Here is a 20572-nt window from a genome sequence, read left to right on the forward strand (position 1 = left end):
TCTGGTTTGCCAGCGTTGTGACACTTGCCAGTGTGGGGATCCCCTCTGACTCTGCCACTGGTGTTCCCTCTGCTCCCTCTACCTGAGCCAGAGCAGGCTTCCAAAACGCTCATCGACACGTCTGGAACCCAGGACCTATTCGATTAATACTCCAGATGCCGTCCCTTTGGGTCTGGCAGCACACGCCGACCAAGTCCCAAATCAGTTTATTAGTTTAACCAAAAGGTAAACAGATGACGGAGATGCAGAAAGACAAGCATGCGAGCAGCTAGAAGCATTACCCGGCTGTCCACCAGGAAACAAATTTAAGACATTTAAAGTGGCATTAAATAAATGAGGCTACGTTTTATCTAACTGGAATTTCCGTTGTCTTTAAAAAAGGAAAATATATATATATTTTTACATTGCAGTATATAAATCTAGACTCTACATATACAGTATAATTACACAGGGCGAGCACACGGGCACATGTATGTCTTGGTAGCTACACTCTAAATCAAGCTGACACTTCTCTATTGTTTTTTCGACCTTCAAACCAAGAAATTCAGGCTGAGGCTACATTTACTTCAGTTTCCACAATGCCTAGCACCTCGGCCATCTCTCCTCCAAGCACAGAAGCACAGATGGGACGAGCCTCGCAAACAGAAGAAAGTGCTTTTCGACTGGCCGAAACCTAGTCGGTCTCTACGATGCACAGACTGATGTCCTAGGCAGATCTACAGGACATGTGAGGCCTTCCGGGCTCATTCTTTGGTCCACTGCCACAAATCTCTAAACTTTCTCGGTGTTTCTTGCAGATTTCCTATGGCTATGCACATAAGCCTCACATAACCTTTGGGAGCTGTGTTATAGGATTAGGAAGGGAGAAAAAAGCTCCACGTTATCACCTACTCTTCATATCTGGCTTCATTCTTTTTATTTTTGGAATAAAAACTGGTATTTTGAAAATTTTTCCTTTAAAGGGACAACATTCTGAAAGTGCTTCTCACGCGCGTCGACATTTCGCATATGGCTTTTAGTTCAAACCTAGCACAGCTCAGATTTGGAAGGGAGTGGGCAATGTTACTAGAGACAAAAATGTCACTTGACAGTGACACCGTGATAGCAAGTGTGGGGACCCGAAGAAAAATGTGACTGGTTGCAACTGGAAGACCTCTTTAGAAATGATTTAGGTAATATCTGAGCCCCGCTTCTTTTCCCGTGACGGGGCACAGTAATGCTATAAAAGTTAATAAGTAAAACAGGATGCTGTTGTCAGTAGGGAACATCTGAGGGGCTATTAACAGCAACTGCTGCTTAGAAATCTTTCACAGGCTCAAAATGATCCAATAGGAGTCAATCGCAGTAGAATTTCTACACCTGAGGAACAAATTGCACATAACATAGAGGTACTACGATCCAGATGGCAAAAGACTCCTTTACATGCAAAAGGCCATCAGAAAAGGCAATGTAGTGGCATTCTGAGACAGAGAAGAGTCCCAGTGAGTCACCATCCTTTTGTGATTTCTTTTCCGGCTGGTAAGTTACCAAAGAACATGGCCATTTGAACGACCACGATTGGGATATGTTCTTTACGGGGGAAACAGAAACACAATGCGGTCGCCAGAAGTCGAAACGGGCTTGCGTTGACTCCAGAAATGTCGTGACAGCTGGACCGGAGGGTTGGCTGGACCTCTGAAGCCCTTTGCGGCCGCCCCCCGCCCCCCACCCCCAGAGTAGCAGAAAACAGCGGATGCAGGCAGAGGTCGAAAGCCACTGGCTCATCCAAACCCTTTCAAAAGTGTCCTCTCATTCAGCCCGTGACAATTCCAGCCTTCACAATTGTTCTCTTCTGGTGGCACTTGATTGAGAAAGTAATCCTTGCCCTTTATAAAAACGGTTTGGACTTCTCCTAATACTGGCACCAAGGACACTCTGTATTCACAGGATTGAATCCATCTATCTGGAAGGTATGAGGCTAGGATCTCAGTTCCTTCTATTTCCCTGTAAAAAGTGACCTCAGCTTTCCAGGCCATTGTGCAAATTTGTTTTTCCATAGTCCAGAATATTCTATAAGTCCCTCATATACCTATATATATACACATACATACCAAATATGTGTTATATATATATATATATATATATTTATAAATGTGGATAATTCTGCATTTCAGTCTCAAATAGGTCAAGGAGAATCGGTGAATTGTTCATCCTTCTCATGTCGAATTCATCGCCCACTTCCCCTCAACGCCTATCATAGTGCCTTGCGCCCCAGAGGTACTCCATAAACATCTGATGCCTTCACCAATGACTCCCTAACACTGGATGGTAGCTGCAGTCACCGTGGCCTGTTCTCAGCCCCGCCGTGCCTTCGGCAAGCAAGGGGCCACCGGCCTCTCCCTTCAGAGGGTGATTTTGCTCTGTCTGTTGCTCCAGCAGCCCCGTTTAGTCGTTCTGGGCAAGGTCGAGCTGGTCTGCCTACGCAGTTTCGCTTGTTCTTCCACGGAGTTCTTTTTGCGTAAAATGAAGTCAAAGTTCACTTGGCTGTTCATGGCATAAAAGACATTTGCCGAGTCTGGGATCACGAGTTCTAGAAACAGTAAGGAGAGAGAAGGTGGTCAGCTGTGTGGGTCGAACCAGCACTGACAGTGGTGGGGGTATATTCTGCCCAGACCCAAGGCTGGGACTTCAGCCCTTTGTCCCTAGAATGTGAACCAAACCAAAAAGTGACAACCCCCCTCCAAAGAACTGGTTCCAACAACATCTCAATGCCAATTTTTAAAAATCTAAGTGCAAATACATTCCTAGAAATTCAACCCATAAACTAAATGTTCAAACGCAACACGTTTTAGCTGGAAGAAAGTACAGTGGGAAACAGAGCCCGGGGGAATTTAAATGACGTTCCCAAGGTCATGGCTAGTAAACGGCAGAACTGGGACTAGAACCCAGGCCTCCTTCCTCCTGCAGTCCATTTTCTACTCCAACACACAGCTTTTCTCAGAGACGAAAAGAATCCGAGGATGTGGAGAAAAAAGGAGAAAACCTACAGCGTTTTTCAGAACTCTTGGAATATTGAAATATTTTGTGAAGTAATCCCAAATCGAACCAGTATTCTATTCCTTTGGAGGCCTTTCTTCATCAAGAGCTTGAATTTAAATATTAAACTGCATCCAGGTAAGATAGTGTATCTCTAGTAACATTTAAACTTGTCTACTTCAATGATTCCTAAGTAGATAGCTGCAATTTCTGAATAAGGGCTATTCCAGGTATGATGTGAAATTATCAACTGAAGTTATTTTAATCTATCTTTATCTTTAAAAGAAGGCATATGCCACTTAGCGCTCAGGGATGATGGGTATTTCAAAAACAAGCAAGGAACGAAAAGGTAAAATGTGCAAGTCTAGCTTTACGGTGGTGGCATGGGAAAGGCAACCAGTAGAGGCATTCGATTTTGGAACTGGGTTAAATCGGCCTTATATTAACTTCATACATGGAGATTCTATAGCAAAACTGATGCAAGCAGGTTCTAGGGGACTCTGGACCATATTTTGCACAAATGTTCCATAAAGAATAACTCCTTTAAAGTGTCTCCAATCTCCTGCCCACATATTCCGGGGTCGGTAATAATGGACCTCACAGCTGTATGTCACATAGCACGTCTTCCAGCACGTTCTTGTTATCTTCACAATCGCCCCGTGATGTATGAGGAACTAGTAGGGTATCGTGTCCACTTCACTAACCGAGGACCAAGGCCCAGGAAGGTCAGACTGCCCACAAAGACCGACCAGCGGTGAGTAAAGCTGGGCCCGCGCTGCACCCGGGGGCTCCTGGTTCATGGACCCACCAGCCTCACCTTCGCATCGCTCTGTCGGCATCATGGTAAAACCCAAGGGACCACTTTTGAGGCTTAGAATTTTAACTGTAACTACATTAAAAGATATAACTGAGAAAAGTTTGCCCCACAAGCTAGATTCAGCTGAATAAATGAGAAAACGTCCAACAGTTGAAAAGAATTTTCTCAGCGGCTATAGCTTTCGCCTCTGAGAAAAGATACTGTAATCCTGGCCGTTCTCTGGGGCCGGTCTCCCCTGGGCGATTGGCGTGGTCAAACGCAGTATGAATCGCTGCTCCCTTGCCATATTCTCGACTTGTATAATTCTTCCTTCCTTTTCCAAGGGGGCTGCTAGTTGGTGAACAAGCCTTTGACACTTGCATGGGTCACCGCCAGGTCGGTCAGCAGAAAGGGCTGGACTCACACAATGATATTTGCTGCTCCTTCTGTACGCGGAGAGGAGACTTACTCTGAGTCACTTTCTATGATGTGACAGGATATGGAGGAGTTATCCGCCAGCTTGTCTCCTCCTCTCAACAAATACAACCCCAGTTCAAACCAGCAAATAGATACATTCAGGGTGATTATTTGCCCAGTTTTCATAAAAAGAATTTCTTTAAATAAGGGGTTTCTAGGCATATTGAAACATTTTATGGATCACCAGTTCTTTGCCTCAATAAGTGTGAGGTAAAGATCCTTCAAATTCTAGTATTAGAAGCTTTTTGCTCCTTGAAGATCAATCATGAATAAAGATAAGCTTTTGAAAGGCAAGCTTATAAGCATCTCATAAATGATTAATTGAAACAATGAGAAATTATCACAGGAACTGCTACGTTTCAGGTCCACACACAACTCAGACACACATCAGTGGGTAAAAGAGGTGTGTGGCCACCCGCGAGAATCCAACAGACTCCCCCCGCCTCTCGACATAGACCTGATGTAGGATGAGAAGTTTACAAGAACAGGCAGGAGGAATGCTCAGCCCAATGTAGAAATGACAAATGACATTGGGGCAGGAGCAGCGTGAGACCTTTAAATCTGCAATGAGGCGACGGCATGGCTCCTCACGCAGCTCCACCTTCACGCAATTAGAAACCCCACTTGGTTCCATTTAAAAATGACACCATATCCATTTATTGACTTCTAAGAACTGCGGTCACCCACTGTGAGAAGGCACGAGCAGGTACAGGCACCCACCTTTGTCCTCTGAGATGACCTGCACCAGCTCGTACTCCTCGGCTGGGTCGGAGTCCAGGTTGTGCTTCAGCATCGCCCTCTGGATCACGGCGGGGGTTTTGTCCTGGCTCGTCAACTGGAAAGGCAACGGAGGGGGTTGCAAAGCGTTTAGTGCATGTTTCCTGAGAGAGCTCTCCCGGATCTCTTACTCTCGCTGGCTTGTGCCTTTCTGGGAGAAACGGGCCAGTGGAATGAGAACGGGACCAAGAGCCAGAACTCCTGGGTTCTAGTCCTGGCTCCACCCTTAGCAGTCGAAGGACGATGGGTCATTTACTCTCTCAGCCACCTACTCTCTCAGGGTCACAGTGTCTTCCTCTATTAAAATGGAGAGAATGTGTGCCTTGCTTACGTCCTTCCCACTGGTTGAGATTCCAGTGGAAGAAGATACATGAGGGTTTTGTGAAAAATCATAGCATTTTCAGTCTTAGGCCGAAATGACCCTTACCTGCCGAGCTGTTGCTATGGCGCTGGTTACAATCTGTGGCCACAGTTCTGCGCATTGATCATTTCAAAAAACACAAGTGACCCTGTGGCCCAGCCATTCTACTCTTGAGTGTTTAGCAAGAGAAATGAAAACATACATCTTCAAGAGGACCGGTAAACAAATGTTCATAGTAGATTTATTTGCAATAGCTGAAAAGTGGAATCAACTGGAATCTTGTTGACAACAGGGGAATGGATAAAGAAATTGTAGAATATTCACAATAGAACACTACTCAGCAGCTAAAAGGAACTACGAACGGATACACACAACAATGGGGATGAAAAACACCATGCTGAGCCAAAGAAACTAGACACAGAAAGAGTCTATTCTTTCAAAAACAGGCTTTGGTGTTAGAAAACTAACTTTAAATAGCCTGAACCTTAGCCGGATTAAAACGGTATTGAATGGATGGGGCACGAGGGAATTTTTGGAAGGACGAAAAATATTCTCTATCTCGACTTAGGGTGGTGGCTACAGATGTAGATGTAGATAGGAGAGGGACAGGGATGGAGAGTTATAAAAACCTAAAGAACTGAACGCTTAAGATCTGTGTATGTAACTGTTTGTAAATTATGCTTCGATAAATATCAGCTTCTATGTGTTTAAATATCATAAATCTAACATTTTTTTAAAAGTAGAAGTAAAGGTTCCCCTCACCACCAGTTCTGACTTTCTTCCCTTCATCTCTGCCTATCAGCCAACTATTTGCAGGATGGTCAGGAAAAGAGGGCTGACTTATGTACCATCCTTGGGCAATTTCTCTACATTGAAAGAAAGCGAAGGAAAACTCAGACTATTCTTACTTTTTTTTTAGGCGAGGCAACCCTTGGTCAACCTCACAGATTGCAAGGACTTTGTCAGCTTACAATCCTTTATTTTTTATGTTTTATGCCTACAGCACCTGGTCTTGCTAGGTGGTCTTCCATCCAAGTACTAACCAGGCCCGACCCTGCTTCGCTTCCGAGATCAAACGGGATCGGGCTTGTTCAGGGTGGCGTGGCTGTAGACCAGACTATTTTTACTTAAAAATAAAAGCTGTCCTCTCTAGGTGGTAAGAGGAGAGACAACCACAAAACAAAAACCAAAACCGAGTCTAACTTCCTCCAGGACATTCTGTCACTGGGAGCCTGAGATGGCGAGACCCAGAAGTCTCCCTCTGGTCAGGGGTGGCAGCTGGTATTTGCGATTCAATAAACAACGTGCATTACAATAGAGCCTTGTAAGCAATGGACACCTTGCTCGTTTGTCTATTGCTAAAACATCTGGTCTGTCCATTTACAAGGGCGAAAGAAAGGCACGCAAAATTTTCAAGAAGGAAAATATGTTTTTTGATAGTCTAAAAAAAATAGTCCCTCGGCTGGATCAAAGTGGACTAGGAGCTGAAGGAGAAAGGGCAGCACTGGGGACGGACGCTGGGCCGCGGCGGCCGACGTTAGGTTGAGCTGTCAACTTGAAACTTGCTTAAGGAAAAAAAACATCTTTTTTCTCTTTATTTTCTTTACCTTAAACTTCCTCAGGTGTGTCCACATGAGGACAGGATGGCCAAGGGCCTTTGAGTGCTTATTACTTTGTATCATAAAAGCTACTGAGGGGAACTGATGATCACAATTAGTATTACCAGCTTGACCATGCAGCTGAATGTTGACATACTGAACCAGCACCGTCCAGTGTGTGTGTATAAATTGTATGTGTATGTGTATCTATATGTGTATATATGTGTGTGTGTGTGTGTGTGTGTACATATATATACACACACACACACAGTGTATGTATATATAACGTGAGCCTCATTTGTAATTTTAAATATCTAGTGGCCACATTTAAAGTTTTTAAAAAGGGAAATTAAGTATAATAATATATTATTTAATCCACTACATCCAAAATATTATTTCAGCATGTAATAATATAAGAATTAAGATAGTTTACATTTTTTTGTACTAAGTCTTCAAAATCTGGTGTATATTTTTATACTCACAGCACATCTCTATCTGGATCACTCCCATTTCAAATGCGCAACTGCCACATGTGGCTAGTGGCCACTCCACTGAATGCCACGGTACTGAATGATGCTTGGGTGTCACCTTCATGCACCCTAAACAGGCAATGCAAACATCTCCCTGCGCCCCTTCCCCGAGGTTAGTTTTCTAACACCACACGTCAGGTTGGCCTGTTTTTCAAAGAATAGGCTCCTACAGGATGCAATCTTTTGTGTCTGGTTTCTTCGGCTCAACATGATGTTTTAGAGATTCGTCCACACTGTTGCATGTATCCGTGCTTAGTTCCTTTTAGGTCAAAGACACTGCAGAGTTAACATAGGTAGAACTTACTTCTCTGGTCAGCATAGGTACGAAGAGCCATGTGAATAAACCACGCTGAAAATACAGTAACAACACAATGGCCTTGGCTTCCCAGTGGTTCTCCTACCTCTCTGATGCTCCTTGATCAGCGCCCAGCACCATGACCAGCTGAGTTCTGTTTCAGCCTACACCTGCTCCCTGCATGGCCGTGTCCACCCGGTAGGGCTGGACCGCTCCCGGTGCTTGACCCCGGCACCAGCCTTACACCAACCCATGCTTCTGATCATCTACTAGACAATGCCGTCCGGATCTCCTACTGGTGCCTCCAATTTAAATGTCCCCAGAACCTTCTCCTCCAGTATTCATATCTAACTGCACAGGACAACCAACCCCCAAGCCACCAGGACAGCCTTGAGAACTCCCTCTTCCTCAGCCCCCATGACAGTAACCAAAATGTTGATAACTAAATGAATTCTACAATTCTACCTTATAGAATTTTTTCAAAAATCTGTATTTTCTCCAGCCACGTGACCACCATTCAAGCACGTTTCATCTCCTGCATGGACTATGACAGCGGCTTCCTAACCTCTTCCCTACCTCTAGTCTTGCCTCCGCCTCAGCCCCCACCGCCACTCCAGCATTGAGTCTCCATGACGCCATTACTTTTCTAATGAACAAATCTAACTGCTCCTTAAAAACCATCAATAAGATCCTATTGCCTGTGGGACTAACATAAACTCCTTCATGTGATCCTTTACATTCTGATCTGACCTCTAGTAGAGTATTTAGTACATTTTTTAAGTACATTTTGGATAATGCTTTATGATCTCCCTTTTGATTATAAGTTCCTCAAAGGCAGAAATGTCTCATTCATCTCCCTATCTCCAAAGCCTTGTCCAATGACTAATACACAACCGAGTTCAAGAAATATTTTGTTAATTCAGTGAGTGCTTTAGCAAAGCTTTTCTCTAGAACATTAAAAGACAGTGCCTCCATAGCTCCTATGTCATATTCAGAGCTGAGCTTGTCAGCACTCGGTGTGCAAGTGATAAAGATGAGCAGAGAGGCAGAATTAGCCGTGGGATTTTACTGCAGAGGAGAATCTGCTTCTCAATATGTGATATGTCCTATAAACTAAAGAGTTTATTCTCATAATAAACACATGAGACCATTCACAACAAGGTTATTACCAGGAGAGGCTCCGTATTCCAAAAAGACTGCCATTATTCAAAACATTTTGGGGACCGTGTTCAAAAACATAGATTTTACAAGAAGCTGAAAAACATCTGTCTCATTTATTTATAATGATAGTTCCTCGTGGACTCATGCTGTCTTTCCAGCTTGATCATCCGCTTTACTAAGTTTGATTCCAAATGACTAGAAGAAAGATTTGCCCCCATGGAGGACACTGCTAAGGCCACACGGCGACTCAGTTATAAATCCGCATGTGATTCCACGGGAAGCCTTCCAAGAGGCGCGTGGCAGTGGCCCCTCTGGAATATAGTTATATAGTCATCCGAGCTGACAGTTTTGAAAAGGGTGACACTGCCCTGGACGAATAAGTTTCGGCAAATTTTAAAGTGTAGAAATTATGTCCTGTAAGTGTTGTTGGTATGCAAACTTTGAATATATATATATATACATTATTGGTCTACACCGAGGGAGGTTCTGGTACTTATTCACTAGGCACATCCTCATCTCGTGTGAAGGCACACGTGTGGGCTAACGCTATACGCCTTTTGGGGCGTCGGTCCGAGCGCCTTACCACGATGCTCTTGTACATGTTGCCGTTGTTGTCCTCTCTGCTGATGCGGATTATGCAGGTGTCCTCGTTCTGCTGGTTGTAAATGGGAGGCAGCACTGTCGAGGTAATGGATGTCACGGAGACGGAGCGCTTGTGGACTTTGGGGTTGTTATTACAGGACGGAGGGGAGGACAGGGGGTTCATTAAGGACGACATCCCTGAGGAATTTGTGTCCATGGAATGGACGGAGGAACACGATGAGGATGACTCAGAGAGCTGGAAGAGTAAACACACCCCGGAAGAACACGGGACTATTAGAACAGTGCGCTTCACGGTTTTCAAAGCACAGTTGTTGAGACTAAGACACTTCCATTGTTCCCTCCACAGCAGCCCACAGTGCACTTGTATCTTTTCTCTGGTATAAGCGCCCCCAAGGCAGGTGCCTATCAGTGACTCAGTCCTTAACCTAATAATAACCCTACATTCCTGTGAGGCAAGGCGGTTCTGTCATTTCCCTAGTTTTCGGCTGCTCTTAAGGAGTTGAACCAGCAGATGGCAGCAGATACCGGGAACTAGAGCCAATATGGGCTCCCAAAGGAAATGGGAAGCTTAACAGGGCAGGAGGAAAGCCTCACGCCAACGACTGACATCCTAGTACCTTGAGCGGGAATGATGCTTGCCATGCCCGCAGTGATCATTTCTATCCTGATCCCACTTTGCAATCAGATTATATAGTGGGAGAGAAATGTCAATATTTTTATAAATTTCTGAGATAAGGACCAGGGAATACACAACTCTGCACAGAACATGAGTCCTGACAAGGCCCCTGCGATCGCCATTCCCTTTCCACCGCTGAGGATTCCGAGGCCAGAGAGAAAACTGTTGACAGCAACACCAGGACGTGCTTCCAAGTTTCCTGACTCCCAGGGTCATGTGCACAGAGCAAGGACGCAGCCACAGCCCAGTTGCAGGTGACGATAACGTGGTGAAAATGAACACAGTACTCCAGTACCTCGGTGACGTTTGGGATGAGTTTTCACATATCTTGTGAGCAAAATGCAGAGCATTGTAAAGATGCAGGAATCAAGATTCAGAGAAGCACAGACTTGCTCAAGGGAACCCAGCCTACGAGCAGCCCCACCGCTTTCCACGTTTGCTTCTACAATAAGCTGTACACATTTTCATGTTGTGTATCAAGGATAACTAAGGAATGAGGCACGATAGTCAGTGTGCTTTTCTGATTTAACTACACAGTTATCATTGTGCAATACCAGTTACGACAGAAATAAGGTGTCTAAAACTCACTAGGTGGTGCTCCAAAAAGTCATTAAATCAATCGGTTTTAAATATCAATTTGTATTGTATAAAATTACAATTTCTTAGACTGAGTTAAGCCAATTATACCACTCAATCTTATAAAATAATTGTAAGTCATCTAAAAAATAAATAATATTCATTTCTTTTATACCAGTCTACCTGTCCGTGTCTACCTACCAGTCTGCCTACCTTTCTGATTATCTGGCTTCCAAATAAAATGGAATTTACTCTACTGTATTTCCTATAGACTTCTTCCTATGGCATAACTACACATTAAATTCTCCTGCATGCTGAGTTTCATTAGAGCCAGCAAGTTGATGTTTCAACTCTGATAGGCAGGAGTCTAACTGTGGCTCTATCATAATATGGTTATGTTACATTTTTCTCCTTATGCGTCCAAATGAGTCAACTCGTGGCTCAATTTGAGGGCTGATTGATAGTTGATCATTTTAACAGCCTCACTTTGCTTGAAGGTATACCACACAGTCGCCAAGAATGTCCCTTTTCCACTTATTGGTTCAATTTTTCACCTCCCTTTTCCTTCACATAAATCCCTTTTTCCTTGGTTGAATTTTCTAGGATTTTAATGACATTTATAAATAAATAAGGCCTTAAAGATGCCTGGGTTATAGCAGCTCTAAACCAACCACCTGAGAGAATTTACTATGAGGAGTGAGTGTGAAAATAAGTGTTTAGAAATCACGACGAGGGGGATGATGGAAAAGGAATGAAGTTACATACACGTCACTGAAACAAGCGACCTCACGGTGTAGCCAGTGGGGAAGGCAGGGTGGCAGCCTGGAGGGCTGCAGGGCCTCGGGGTGGGAAAGGGCTGTGGCAGCCCAGCCAGGTCAGCTATGTAGTGGGCGGGAGAACTGAGGACTTGCCAGTTAACATTCAGGGATTTTGTAGCCCAGCAACTACTCGCCTCCAATTCAATTTCTCATTTTTAAACCTATAGAAATTCATGACTCTGAGAAAGGGTCACCCAAAGAATAAAAATCCGTGACTTGTGCAAGAAAGTAAAGCACCAGTGTGATAAGGGTGGAGACCAAAAAGGATGAAGCAAGGAGTGTACAAACGACACACACTAGGCTTCTGAGTAGTCTGAACAGTGAGAATGTGATTCTAACTCCCTCCTGGACAGGAAGAAATCCCATAAAGGTGTGGTCAATATCTTAGTTGCCACTTCTGTACAATGGCCATCATCAAAAAGGGGGCCCCACACAGCATGAGAACCTGTTGAAAGGTGGATAATGAGACTTTACTCCAGGTTTTGACAAACTCGGTGTTGCATGTCAGGTCCTGTAGAATTGACCACACCCCTGGTTTAGGAAAAATGCCTGAGAGAATGACCATAAGGGTTTGCAGAGATTTTTCCCTAATGTCTGGAGAATGTTCCCTGAGTCATCTCAATCTGACAAGTCTTGACTATGGTGTCCTTCTTGTACTGGCTACTTTATGACAAGGTCACTTGAAGGTTCCCAGATTGCTGTTATTGCTTGTAACAAATGTGAAACAACACACAGATCCCCTTGCAAAATGGATACAGACAAAATGAAGGAATACAAACATTCTATCTCACTGGCCTAAGTTTAGGCTAAGCGGCCAGAAACTAGACAGCAAGCTTGGCTGGCCATAAACTTCTCAAAATGGTACAAATTCTAGTCACGTCGAAGTTGACATCTCTGATCCAAGCTCCTTGGCCAAAGATTGAAGCAGATGTATAAAGAAGCTTAAGATGGATGTTTGTTTTATTTTCATTTATTTATGCAGTCATCGAAAATGGAAACTCTCTATGGGAATTATTTTATCACCTCGCATCGCTTTCCCTTTTTGGGGGGACATGGTAAACTGTATCGCTGTTACCAACTCCTTACCCTCCTCTGCGTCCATGCCCTTTGCCCTGTGACTCCACAGTTCCTCCCACCAGAGGTGGAATATAGTTGCTTGTCTCGTTTACTTAGGCAGGATTTGCCCACATGATTTGCTTTGGCCGATAAAATGTTGGCAGATATGACCTTAGTGAAGGCTTGATATGTGCTTACAGGATTACTAGAGCTAAGCCCAACCCAAATCAAACAGCCTGCAGTTCAGTTTGAGTTTTGGAGTGGTTCGCTATATAACATTATCATGGTAAAAGCTTAGCTAAGACAAGATAAGACAGCAAGAAGCTATACACATCTCCATATCTTAATTTTTGCTCCAAGAAAATCCTACATTTCCTAAATAAAGTATAGCTCATGTTACAGGTTATAATCCTTCAGTCGCCCTTGGATGTGGGTATGAACAATATTTCAAAGGCTAGATGAATAAACCAACATTCTCATTGCTTTTGGATCTGTTTCAGTAAGAAATGAGTCTCCAGGTAGAACTTTGCTTTTGACGTCTCCTAAAAACACAACTTTCAAAATACTATGGAGTGATAAACTTGAAAACAGACATTCCTCATGTGCTAAACACTGTGTCGTGTGGCTGCGTTCGGAATTATGGAGAGGGATTAAGTAGATACCTTTTTCTGAGGCTCATCAGGTGTGTCCATGGGAGTGATAGAGCCCTCCTCAGCCTCTGAGTGGTTTGACTCGCAGGAGGACACACTGACGGAGTCCATGCTTTCGCCAGAGCTCCCACTGGCAGTGGACTTGGGCTGCTCTTTGGTGGGAGTGCTAGTGGTGATAATGTCCGACCCCAGAAACAGTCTGCAGAAGACACAACGCCAGGCATTCTGACTCTTATGAATCCATGCAATCCATGACTGAGCAAATATTTTTGTGTGAATTAAATCTTTCATGTTTTCTCAGCCTTGCTTGCCCTGTCATTATTATTTTAGAAAAACATTTGCTCAAAGTTTCTAACACATCATAGTAAACATCTTGTCTCAATAGGTTATTTCCAGCCTCAAAGAATACACAGTTTGCTTGGCTGCATGAAGGGCCACATTAATCTGAAGTATTTCTAGGTCGAGGGCTCTCCATTTTGTAACAGTCAATGGACCAATTTGGCAGGATCAAAATACCATTACCACAACCCTCTCACTTCCCACCGTAAAATGAATTCCATGAAGCTGAAGAAGAAAGGGGACACTCTGTTAGACAAGAAACCAAGGAGGAAGACTTCTGTTTCTAACAATCCGATGAACTACAATAACCCAAACCCCTTTGCTGTAAAACAAGTAGATGAGAAACATTAAAAAAAAATTTTTTTTTTTTAAAGTTGGGCATGCAAGATAGTAAGGAAAATCCCAGAGGCCAGAAACAAAAAAGGAACTGAAAACCAGAAGTATGTGAGCTAATTCTGCAGCTGGTCTGGATGGGGAGTGGGAGGTGGCAACCTCGGAAAACCAGGGACCTGGATTTTTACACATGCACAGGCCCCAAAAATGAGGGCTGCTGTTTATGGAAGGTGGGGAGTCGGAAATGAGACCCCTTATGTAGAGCCAGGACCCTCAAAGGATTGTACCCTTAGAAAAGTGTGAGCTAGAAAAATATCTTCCTACTGGCATAAGAAGATGGCGGGGAAGTCTGCCTGTCCTGGCCTGAGCCTGGGTGAGAGAAAAATGTCTCCTCCACAATCATGTGTGATTTTGGCCAGTACCTCACTCAGACTTGCCACCCAAGTGATCTAAGAACTAGGGATTTCAGGCCAATGATATTTCAGAGGAAACTAGAATTTTTAAAACAGTATTTCTAGAGTTATATACCTTCAACCTAGGCTGCATGCAGAGAATTCCCTGAGAAAGATGAGCTCACAGTACGAAACTGCAAAATACACACAAGAAAGTATCTTGGCCAAAGAGAGTCACCAAGCATAACAAACAGCAGGTTTAGACTCCCGAGAACTTCAGATATAAGAACTGTCAGAAAGAAACTAATAACTTATTCATTCATTTGACACATATTTGGGTGTCTACCATGGGCCAAACTATAAGGTAAGTATTAAAGACATAAGAAAAGAAATTGAAAATAGGAGTTAAGAGCAAGACACTCCGATAAAAGAACAGGAAGGTAACTTGAAAAAAATTTTCATTTCTAAATTGAAAAATATAGAGATTTAAATTAAAAACTCAGTGTAAGGATTAAATAACTGTTGAAGACAAAAAGTATGAACTAGATGATAGATCTGAAGAAAATCCTTGGAAATCAGCATCAAAATTAAAAACAAAACAAAACAAAACAAAACAAAACATGAGGGATGGAATAAAAATGCCCGTATAAGAGAGTTCCAGAGAAAGCCAATCGAGAGATGGAAGAAGGACTAGATCTGAAGAGATGGTGGCCTAGAAGATTCTAGAACTAATGCCTTATATCCCCTGATACCAGGTAGAAGCTTGAGCAGCTTCTGAGAGTGGATAATGCATTCTAGCTAATAAACAGACATATACGACATGCAGTAGGTCAGATGAAGATAAATGCAATGAAGAAATGCAAAGCAGGCACAGGTGAGAGAGGGTTCCAAGGGCAGGGCAGGTGGATAAATTACAGTATTTAATCAGGTGGTCAGGGAAGGCTCACTGAGAGGGTGACATTTCAGCAAAGACCTGAAGGAAGTGAGAGATATCTGGGGGAAGTGTTCTAAGTAGAAAAAACAGTAAGTGAAAATGAGCGCGCCCCTCTGCGCAGAGAGGTCCAGGTGGCAGGAATGCAAGGAGTAGAGTGAGCGGAGAAAGATGAGGACAGACAGCTATGGGACAGGTGGGCGAGGTGATGCTGCAGAGTCTTGAGGGCCATTGTCAGGGCTTCGGATTTTACTCAAAGGGAGACAGGTATGATGAAGTGAGCTACGGCGGGCCTCTCGTATGCCCGGCACTGAGCTGTGCATACAGCCAAGACTACGATGGACTAGGCTGTTGCTTTCAAGTGGTTTACATTCCACTGGGAAAACAAAACAAAACAAAACAAAACTGACAGCCAGCATGATTGAGAGTGATCGGGGCCGACAGCGACCTTAGAGAAATGACTTTCTTAGGAGGTGACATTTTTGCATATTATCTGAAGGAGCTAGCCACAGGAGAAAGAAGGAGCATGCCAGGCCGAAGGAACATCTACTCTGAAGGCCCCGAAGCCAGAACGAGCCTCTGTGGTTGAAAGATGGCTAGAAGAAGGGCTGGGTCTTGGTGAACAAGGGGCAGTGCTGGGTGAGACGAAGGTGGTCAGGAAGTTTTGGAGAAGATCACTCAGGGCCCAGCACCCTAGGAGAAGGAGTTTGCGTGCTATCTTTGAATAAAACCATCGGAGGTTTATAAGCAAGGAAATGATATAATCTGGTGTACATTTTAAGAGACCACAGGACCATCTGGGGGAGACTGGATTGTTGGGGCAAGGGGGGCCAGAAACCGGCAAGGGTGCTTCTGGGGTGGTCCAGGCAGGAGATGGTGGTGGTTCATACCAGACAGGACAGAAGAGAACATGAATGGACTTAGAAACTGTATACGGTGAGGTCGTGACAGGAAGTTTAATGAGTGAGTTAACTGTTCTTCATTTTTACCCTGGCTCAAGGGGACCATGTTGAGCACCCTTGCTCTCTCCCCACTCTGATGGGACCCCTGGGCGACACTCACAGGCTGAGCCTCTTCACCATGCTCTTCCGAGGCTTGGGAGAGGTGGCGGCGCTGGCATCCGGGGCTGCTTCAATCTCACAGGAGAGGGTGTAGCTGGGGAAGAGAAGGGAGCATATGGGGTCACAGGTTGAGAACTGAAGGACAGATTTAAATTCACTTAATTTACTGGTTTTGTTTTAGAAGAAGGCTCTGATTATTCAAAGTAAAGATACATACTACGTTGTTCTATCACAAATGTCGGAGGGTATTGACTTAATGACCAGATTTTACAAACTTGCATGCTTTAAAGGTAGAGTTCAGTACACCTCTCTTCCCCCCACTGACACATGGACTGAGGCTGGTTAGTTCCACATGTCTAAAAAACCTGGATTTGTATGCTGTGGCACCATCAAAGGCTGGCCCCATTCTGTTTCCTGATCCTTCTCATCCTGCTGCTAGGCCAGTGGAAAAACCATCTCTCCTCCAGCATCTCCCTCTTTCCACTTTGTCTGTGGGCGCATGCGCCTGTGCCAATTTACTTTCTCTCCGAGCAAAATGAAAGATGACACTTTCGTAAACTATCCACTCTTCAGTGAATAGACACAGTTATATTACCGATAAAGATATATAAATATGGATTTTAATTGCCAAAACATCCTAAATTAAAAATGCTCCAGATTCAGACATCTACCTGCACAAGAGGAATTTATATCTGACTTGAAATGTCTTTTTCTGAAAGCTGGTGAATATATTTGGTTTGGGGGAAGGTGAGGAAAAGCAAGCGTGGTGAATCTTAGCTGGGTAAGTTGCTAATTACATGTACTTTTTAAAACCTAAAGATGTGTCCAGGTTTTTGCTCAAGTAGAAGTATTCATTGACATGGGAATTATTCAAATATTAGCATAAGCTGTAGAAATGCTTATAAATAGAAAAAAAAATGAGATGTGTTTACCAAGGTTACTTTTACCATTAAAAAGTCAATTACACGGCTCATATTTCGAGCCTGGACCTTCTGATCCAAACCACGCACCAGCATGGTCTGTATGTTCCACGCGAGAGCAGGATGCACGTACACATAGAGAGAAAGTCAGTTCATACAAACTGATCACCAGACCTGGGAACCTGGAGAGAGGCAATAACTTCTTTCTTTTCTAAGTGGCAAAGAAAAAACTCTTCACCGACTAAAAAGTACTCTGAATCGAAGGTTTTGCTTTAATTATAGCAAGCGCAACCTACTTCGAGATTTAAAAAGATCTCAGAAATCATCTATCTTTCAAATGAGGAAACAGGCTTATAGCGGCCACCTGGTTTGCCCAGCACCACATCCAAACTCTACCACGGCCTCGTTATGACACTTCTCTAAACCTCATTTCCTCATTTTGCTGTCAATTTTGCTCTCCCTGATGAGAAACATTCGAGGAAATCCCCTGGTCTACAGCAGGGGTCGGCAAATATTTTCTCAAAAGGACCAAATACTAAGTATTTTTTTTAGGCTTTGTAGGCTACATGGTCTCCAATGCAACTACTGAACTCTGCCTTTAAAGCATGAAAACAACCATAAACAAGATGTAAATGAATGGGCTGTGTTCCAATACAACTTTATTTATGGATACTAAAATTCGAATTTCAAATAACTGTCCTAGGTCACATTCTTCTTTGTTTCCCGCATTTAAAAACGTTAAAGCACGCGGTGGGCTGGATATGGCCCGGGGACTCCAATCCTCTGGATGACGGGACAGGCTACGCCCCTGCTGGGCCAACACTGGAGATCCTGTGCCTTCCACACCCATCAACCACTGCTCTGAAACCTGTCCCCTGCGCCCCAGCCACACCAGAGTTCTCTCTACTCCTCCGAACCCGAGCACGACAGGCCACCGGGCCTTTGCTCATGTTCTTCTCTCTGTCTGGAATGTTCTTCTCCAGCTTTCTTCTCTCCTCTCTCCTTCACAGTCCTGCCCAAATGTTAACACTTTATGATTATCTCCCCTATTTCCCCCCGCTTTTGGCCAAAGAAATCGTTCTTGCCCTGAAGTCCTACAGCACTTTCGTTACTTATCACATTTCAGCTCTTCATGAGTCGATCTCCCCTCCTTAATTCAGAATCCCCCGAAAGCTGGTATCGATCAACAACAGTGACAAACATGGTGACAGCGGAGGTAGTGGTGGTGATGACGACGATGAAGATAAGCACTCTTTACAATGCTTTCCCAAACATGATTTCATTTAAGCCTCACCGACAAACATTTTATAGATGAGCATCCTGAAGATCAGGAAGAATAAGTGACTCGTTCAAGGTTACAAAGATAAATAAACGGTAGAGCAAGAATCTGAAAGCACATCTTCTGATACCATCAATTCAGCTTTTCCTGCTATACCATTATCCTCTGAAAACCCAGGCTCTCGAAGCTGCTCACTTAACAGCTGTTGCATAAATGGCCAGATGAGGAACTGGATGCAGTATTCCTTTCGCCAACAGCAGAGCTTTGCCTCGATGGGCAGAATGTCCGCCTACCTCTCCTCCTCTGTTAGGAGCTGCTGCCTCTGGAACCACTGGATGAACTTTTGGTCTGGGGTCATACAATAGCTGTTGCAGGCAGATTGTAAGAGCTTTATTTGGGCAATCACTTCAAATTCCTAAAGCAGACAGAATACCAAAAAGAAAGAGTGAATAGTAGGGTTAACCAAATATACATCTTTTCAACATGAAAACATGCCACGTTAGGATAAATAATAGAGAAAATCATCAGGAAGGACTCTGAAGCACTGCCTTCCTTAGAAATAAAAGAGTTGAATAACCCCTTAAAATTCTAACTCAGAATCTCTCAAGTCCTTGTATACTTTAACTGCTAATCCTCCGTTCTCCTTGATAAAGCAATTATATAAATGAAACGAGCCACCAAAGCAACCCGAAATAGTTACGACTTAAAGTCAGAGCAGCTTCTTTTTTCTCTTTTTCATTTCCAGTCTAGAGATAGAAAAGTTATTTTTTTTAATTGAATACTTCTAAAACATATTCAAAATTTCTATTTCTGTACCCGAAAAGACAAATTTTGTCTTTTAGTCGGGAAACTCCCAAGTTCCCCACCCCCATCTTCTTCAACCCTTATCCCTTAGTAAATAAGTGAGGGTTAAGGTTGAATAGCTAAGGCCTCATAAACTTAAATGTTTAGATTTCCTGAATCCTTGGGTTTTTACTACTCCAGTAAATCACTTAACTAAGTCTTTTAAAGCTCACAAGAGAAGCAAGTATATAATTATGTCCAAAATTATTTATACTTCTTTAGATGCGTCAATAAAAAATTTTGTTTTTAAGTCAGCAATGGGTGGGTACCGGCTTTAGCCTTAGGTTTTATACTCAGACTTTCCAAGAGTTTACCATGCTGGTCTTAAAAGGAAAGAGACTGCTATTAAAGGACAAAGATGGGTGACAGTGGAGGCAAAACCTGAATATTCTACCATTACAGGACATGACAGAAGTAACTCAACAACTGGCAGATTCTATGGTGTCAACTTCCCATCCAAAGACCTCAGTCCTTGGTCTCCATTTCCTCAAGGAACATTTATCATCAGGTTAAAGAAGAAAGTACACTACTCTATCAAGGACAGAAGATTTACATGTGTCTAGGTTAGTGTATCTTGTTACTAACTGAGCTCAGCCGGCTTAGCTCCTGAAGTTTGGGTTTTAATTTCAATGTCATTTCCTCCTGGAAGCTTCTCCGATCCCACAAGTTGGGGATCGATGCCCCTCTTACATTCTCCTATAACACCCACTACTTCAGCTCACAAGACCTTATCAAGTTGCACTATAATTGCCTATTTATGTGTCCACCTTCCTCTTGGACTGAGAACTGTTCTGCGGGCAGGGAGCTCCGGTTTGTGATGCAGGGAGGTGTCCTACTGCAATGCCCAAACCTGTCATAATGCCTGACCCATACTAGGTATGTCATCAATATTTGAGGAATGAAAGAATGAATGAATGACTCAAGAATGTGGACAGTATTCTCGGGTAAAGTTATTATTTTTCTCACTCATTTTCCTTTGAATTTTTTAAACACCTTTTTAAATACATCATGTTAACACTAAAGCCATAGCAAATTTTCTAAGCTCTGTTTTATCTTTTTTTAGCACATCGCAGAACTATTATACT

The 20572-nt window shown here is 43.4% G+C and overlaps 1 protein-coding gene and 1 pseudogene across 3 annotated transcripts in view; both read right to left on the reverse strand.

The window, feature by feature from the left end:
- Window positions 1–189: 189 nt before the first annotated feature.
- The window catches only part of RGL1 (ral guanine nucleotide dissociation stimulator like 1), a 205325-nt gene continuing 184942 nt past the window's right edge, over window positions 190–20572 (reverse strand). For 2 of the 3 annotated variants that reach the window (XM_039881255.1, XM_039881256.1), the window contains 6 exons: window positions 18938–19059; window positions 16447–16539; window positions 13402–13588; window positions 9594–9848; window positions 5009–5123; window positions 190–2569 (listed from right to left, as the gene is read on the reverse strand). In XM_039881255.1, the coding sequence (XP_039737189.1) occupies window positions 2382–2569; window positions 5009–5123; window positions 9594–9848; window positions 13402–13588; window positions 16447–16539; window positions 18938–19059 (960 nt within the window). In that variant the 3' untranslated portion in view covers window positions 190–2381. The remainder of the gene's footprint in view (window positions 2570–5008; window positions 5124–9593; window positions 9849–13401; window positions 13589–16446; window positions 16540–18937; window positions 19060–20572) is intronic. The other variant, XM_039881257.1, reaches the window with a different exon arrangement.
- On the reverse strand, window positions 6421–6539 carry LOC120617849 (uncharacterized; annotated as a pseudogene).

This window comes from Pteropus medius, unplaced genomic scaffold (assembly GCF_902729225.1).
Source record: "Pteropus medius unplaced genomic scaffold, Ma_sr-lr_union100, whole genome shotgun sequence".
Taxonomy (NCBI): Eukaryota; Metazoa; Chordata; class Mammalia; order Chiroptera; family Pteropodidae; genus Pteropus; species Pteropus medius.